The sequence below is a fragment of the Clinocottus analis genome, unplaced genomic scaffold (genome assembly GCF_023055335.1).
Source record: "Clinocottus analis isolate CAN_PGR_092001 unplaced genomic scaffold, fCliAna1.0.p SCAF_9, whole genome shotgun sequence".
NCBI lineage: Eukaryota > Metazoa > Chordata > Actinopteri > Perciformes > Cottidae > Clinocottus > Clinocottus analis.
The window spans coordinates 17,306,197-17,312,196 of record NW_027176251.1 but is presented as its reverse complement, the minus strand read 5'-3'; the positions used below and the strand labels follow the sequence as shown (position 1 = coordinate 17,312,196).

General features: G+C 44.2%; 1 protein-coding gene across 48 annotated transcripts in view; it reads right to left on the bottom strand.

The window, feature by feature from the left end:
• rims2a (regulating synaptic membrane exocytosis 2a) overlaps window positions 1-6,000 on the bottom strand; it is a 127,189-nt gene that overhangs the window by 32,438 nt on the left and 88,751 nt on the right. For 27 of the 48 annotated variants that reach the window (XM_068569076.1, XM_068569047.1, XM_068569079.1 and 24 more), the window contains 3 exons: window positions 5,651-5,836; window positions 3,950-4,056; window positions 3,589-3,621 (listed from right to left, as the gene is read on the bottom strand). In XM_068569076.1, coding sequence (XP_068425177.1) covers window positions 3,589-3,621; window positions 3,950-4,056; window positions 5,651-5,836 — 326 coding nt within the window. Of the gene's footprint in view, window positions 2,226-3,588; window positions 3,622-3,949; window positions 4,057-5,650; window positions 5,837-6,000 lie in introns of all 48 variants that reach the window. The other 21 variants (XM_068569066.1, XM_068569083.1, XM_068569069.1 and 18 more) reach the window with 3 other exon arrangements.

Here is a 6,000-nt window from a genome sequence, read left to right as displayed (position 1 = left end):
TATATAAGTTGGCCATACAATTATTCCTTATTATTAAAGTGGCACACTCAATTGACAAAGAATTACACGAGTAAGCAGATTTGGTGCTTCGATCAGGCTCAAATGTCCATTGATGGATAGATACATTGCTGGTGGATTGAGCCATCGCAGTTATGCCACAAACTTACCACAAGGCTGACTCACTCTGAAAGAAGTGTTTTCATTCTGGAATGACAAAGTCACCCCAACTCATCGCTGCACTGTAACAAAATGCCTCGTCAGATGTCAGCATTATCTACCTTTTGTGTGGCAACCGCATTGTCGGGACCGATTCAGCGAGAGTTGTACTGTTCATGGACTCATACGGTTGATTGTGACGGAAATTGGAATATTCTATCAAAGCGTTTAAAGTGTAAAAAAAACACACCCAGGCCAACCAACCTGCGTCAGTGAGGGTGGGGTGTGGCTGTGTTCCTCCGTCAGACAGAGAGCCATTCAGCCCTTGCTGCTGGTCCTCCCATGTCACTTCTACAGCGAGACACGCACACACATCACACATACAGTACAGATTTTTACACGCACACACACACTCTCTCTCACACACACACGCACACACACACACACACACACACACACACACACACACACACACACACACACGCACACAGGTCTGCTGGTCTACAGCCCTTCGACCTTGGATTATCAAGATAACATATTGTATCCTGAGCAAAAATATTTGTTATACCTAAATATATGTTTCAAATCAATTACATTTATTTTGTGAAGTGTAAAATTACAAATTCGCTTCGGTTGGGCTTTAAATTGAAATATTTAGCAGAGATAACAGAGGTCAGTGTTACAATTGGATATACCTTTTTGCCACTTCAGCACTGAATTCATGGACAGCTCCTCATCAAAGATAATGAACTTTGCTCCATCTGCTGGCCAACAAAGGTAACAGTCCATGGTCTGAAAACCCGGAGATTAGACTCTGCCGTTCTTCCACAACAAAGGGAATTCACGGAATAAAGTAAACACTGCGCTTAATTATTATGTGTTGACATGCAATAATTTCTCTAATAATTGTATTTTTCCGCTCTCTATGAGGTGAAGCTGAGCAGAATTCTTTGCTATTAAAGTAGACAGCAGATTTGGGCCGTCCTGGAGCCAGAGAGGTGCAGACCAGCAGAGATCACAACGGCAGCTCTCTGTACATATTAACATCAGCTGCAGCTACACACAACTATTAAATGTGATCACTCCAAACCAGCGAACCACACATGTGGTCAAAGAGAACTGTGTACGGCTAATAAGAAAGAGGAGTCACCAAGAGTAAAGAAGCAATGAGAATCGCAGATGCGAGCGAATGTCATACATGAAGAACTCGTATTGACTGAGAAAGCCCACACAGCAAACTCACGCCATCACACTACTCTGGCTACTTGCCTTTCCTCCCATTTACCGGTGGGCCTTGGGGTTTTTCTTCATAGTCTGCTGCTAGTAGAGAGAGACAGATGGAGGCTTGTGAAACGATGGAGCTCTGAAACCCCCATAATGGTAAATCACATGAACACAGCAACTCATTTCTGTACTTAAACATAAAGACACATACATCCACAGATCCACACACAAACACACAGCGATCTCCGTGATACTGAATACTAGTGCACTACATTCTATGATGCTACTTCTGGTAGCATCAATAAACCTGTGTGGTTAATTGCACCATGCACGTGTTACCATATTTTACAGCAGCATTTGGCCTGCAGAACATTACTCAGCACAATGATTAGAGACAGATCATGTGGCTTTTTTATAAACCTTACACTGTTTCCATGAAGTCCGCCAGCACTACAGCGATGGCAGTGTTGAGTAATAGCACCGCACAGTCAAAGGACAGAAGCACGCCACATAAACAGATGGGAAAGTAGGAAGTGGAAACTGTGGGGAACTCCAGTTTCTGCCAACAGTCTGGCCGTTCATTCATTCAGGCCTGTGGATGAATGTACTGTACAGCAACACATACTCTACATCCAAAAACAAGTTCATAACTAAGCTTGTACTTATAATATATCCATTGTGATCCAATATTGGATTATTAATAAATCAAGCAGCATTTTGAGAAAATGGAGAAAAAAACATTGGTACAGGATTGGGTTTAAAGTTTGTTTTTGTAGTAAAAAGAAAACACACACCTGGGCGACCATTTTGGGGTTTAGACACCCCGGGCTCCTCCCCTGCTCCCTCTTAGGAGTTGCCACAAAAAACAGATAACATACAAGACAATTAGCCATGTGCAAGTGTGAGATATGACTATAGTTTGAACGACAGCTGTGAGAAGAAACAAAAGCAGGTTTATCAACAGTCCAGCTCTTCTCCGTAAGCAGCACGGGGCAATAACATGATCCAGTCCATACAATGCTACGCGCACACACACACACACGCAGACCGTTTGCATTACATAGGCCAAGTGGCATACGGCTTTGTGGGAAGTGCAGCACAAGGTCAGTACACCCTCCCCCCGCCCCACCTCCCTCTTCTACTGCCCACACACTGTCCTGCAAGGTAAGGTATGGAGAAACAGAGAGAGAGAGAGAGAGAGAGAGAGAGAGAGAGAGAGAGAGAGAGAGAGAGAGAGAGAGAGAGAGAGAGAGAGAGAGAGAGAGAGAGAAGAACAAGCACAAAGAGAGAAATAAAGTATAAACTGTCCGATGGAGAGCAAAATTAGAACGACAGACTGGGACAGGAAGAAAGAGGAAAAGGCGACACATAGGAGCGATGGCGAGTTCCAGACAGATAGAGCTTCAGAGTGAAAAAAAATGATGACTGAGATATAGAGGAAGGACAGGAGCGAGAGCAACTAAGAGAGTGAGGAAGATGGCGCGATCGAGAGAGAGAGAAAGAGAGAGACGGGCTGGTTGGCCGCTGTACAGAAGACAGGGAAAGCCCTCATGGACTCTGACAATGATGGAAGAGTTTTGCGAGTGCTTTGACAAGTCCTCCAGAGCTCCAGACCCCCCTCTCTATCGTTGACCCAGTCATTCTCTTCCAATGAGTGCAAATCTATAATAGTTTTTTCCACTGCATCTGTTTCAAAGCTGCAATTGAAATAATCACTGCTTTCATTGCAGCCTCTTCTTAAGGCACACGTCACAAGTCGCTACAGCGCGCAGCATTCATTGAAGGAGTGCTGAGGAACAAATTAGACTTTGAATGTCACTTTGTAGTTGCAGAGCAACAAGCTTAACCTGCTTAGTTAGTGCAGAATCATTTGGTGGAGTATCTCAGCAGTCCAGTTCAAATAAATCAATGACTTCAAGACAAATATAAGTGTAACTCAAAACAGGGAGGCTACAATTAAAACACCACACTGCTACGATCAGAAGTCGACTCCAGAGAGGCATACAGGTAACACAACACAGCGGTACAGGACATCCAAACTGTACGTTAAACACAGCTGCAACAGAGGGAGGGTTCAGGGAGCACCAAGTAGCCTCCAGTAAAACCAGCTGCCCGCCATTGCAGACTAGGTTTGGGCCTTCAGAGTAAGGTGCAGCTCAACCAGCGCGCCTCGTCTGAAAGACTAAACCCGCACATTCAGGTACAGACCTTCACTAGGCTCTGTTCCTTCGTCTCCATCTTCTGAGAGAGAAATGGAAAAGGGAACCGAGTAGCAGTGTTATAGGGGGAAGGCAAAAGTAAACACCAATAAAACAGAAAAACAACAAGGATAAGTTCTCGCTTATAAGATTTCATTGATAGCTAATGCTGAAAGATTCCACCAGCAAATCAAAATCCTACATTCAAAAATGAAGCGTGAAAGTCAGCAACCGTTCTCACACCAAAGCTACTTCTCAGCTGCAATCATTTGGGCCACCAAATAAAAATGAAATCATCATGAGGCTCAGCGTGTCTTCACATCTCTTTACACAACCTGTAATACAAATAGAAAACGACCAAGGTGACTTACTTCTGTCTTTCCCCGTGGCTGGAAGCTGCGGGAGTTGCCGTCCTCGTCTATTGGACATGGGGGTACTGGTGGGACTGGTCTGGACTGATCCACTACGAGGATGTGCCCTACATGACAAAAAGTGGCGGAGAGTGAGGTGAGACCAAAATTAGGATAAGATCTGATGGTCTGATGGATGCAGGGCCTGACCATGTTGCACCCACATCACAGTGTGAAAAAAGAAAAGGCGTTAAAAACAAAAAGTAGAGATTTCAGGAGGTAAAGCTTAACAGAAAATAGGAAAGCTATCTACTATGATACAAGTTTAATAATGTGTCATATAGATTGGATTACATATTTACTTATTTTGAAGTCACTGTCAGGTTCAATTGGATATAATCAGTGACTGAAAGCATTTGTTTTAACGCCGAATGATGTACCTTCTGATGTTGAATTTTAAAGATTTCTTTTTTTGGAACAAGACATAACTCATAGTGGTTACATAGCTCTATGTAAAGAATTATTTAAAGCAAAAACTATATAAAAAAAACAATGCACACAGCAATGAAGTTTGGCACATGGGAGTGGAGGGACACATCAACTGTAGGGAACTGAGCTGCAATAAAAAAAGATGCCAGGTGTGAACCGCATGTGCAGTCGACTCATCAAGCTGCAAGGAGAGAAGAGTTCAATGCAGGAACAGCAGACCAGTGCGACCATGCGTTCAGACTGTCCCCAAAAGGCTTCAACAAAACAAAAGAAGAAAGAAACAGAACTGCCATTACAGGATAAACGGCATCAGTGGATGTTAGTAATGGAATCAAAGTAAAAACGTCGGCCCATCACTGCTATACTCACGCAAGCGTATGAGCAGTGTGTTCCAAATTAAAACGTCAGCACGCCACCTGCTGTGTCAGAGGTGTCGTGCCTGGAACATGGGAAAAGTAAATACACGACCAGTGCTTTTGGGGACAAAACAGAAAGTGGCTAGGTGGGTGGTAGTCGTGAGAGGGAGGTGGGGTGATGTGAGGCGGGGAAGCAGGGTATTAGGAGGGTGGGAGTTAGGTGGTGATGTGTTTTTTGTGGGGGGTAGGGAGGTTCTGGTTCATTCTGTGAGTAAGTCAGGTCGGGGTGGGTGGGAGCTCATGGGACGGAGTCTGAACTGTTTTGGTTCTACAAAGGTTCTAGGGATGCAAACATATAGCAGAGGTAGAGCTGCTTTGGGGGGCTAAATAATCCTATTGATTGATTTAAAAGAACCAGAGATTTTTCCCAAAGTAGCTGATTTCTAGCTAGGAGTTAGGCCAGAAAAATAGTATATATTTAAAACAATTACTCCTTGTGATTAATTTGTTACTATGACAAACAAAATCACGGATTCAGTGGTATAATGTTACCGAGCTATGTGAATAGCCCAATATGAAGCTATTTGGGTAAGCTAGGTAGTTTGCCTGGTAGGTAGCCTGACTAACTAACCTGTATAAGATGTCTGTACGTCTATATTGCATATTCCCAGTTAGCAGCATAATATTAGCCTTAATGAATTTGCTGGGCTTTAGTCTAATAATTACAGATTTTTTTTGTTGATTTATTGATGTTTTAAGTGAATGTTTAAATTATCCCTCCCTCTAGAGTAGCTATGACTCAGGGAAATGATTGTACAGCTAAAACTCCAGTCTGCTTCTGTGCAAAGATGGTAAGCGTCTCTGATCCGGGTCACACCTCGTCAAGGCAGGTGAGGGGGGGGCGGACCTCCCAGATGGCAGAGACGGCATGGACCTCATGAGCGAAGAGTCGTGGGGGCGTTCAGTGGAGCGCGAGCGGGACGTGGGCCGCTCTATAGTGGGCCGCTGGTCTGCAGAGCGGGACCTGCTGTGATACTCGTGTCTATCCATGGCTCCGTGGTTCCTACAGAGGTTATTGAGAGATAGGCAGGCACTCAGTGGGCCCCAGCAGGGCAGGGACAGTATGCTTGGCAGGGTGGACAGTATGGAGGGCTAAGAAATTTGCAACTCGTCCAAAGTGCATGTGTTTCAGTAATGTACCCGTTATTTATTTATTTTTTTTGCATG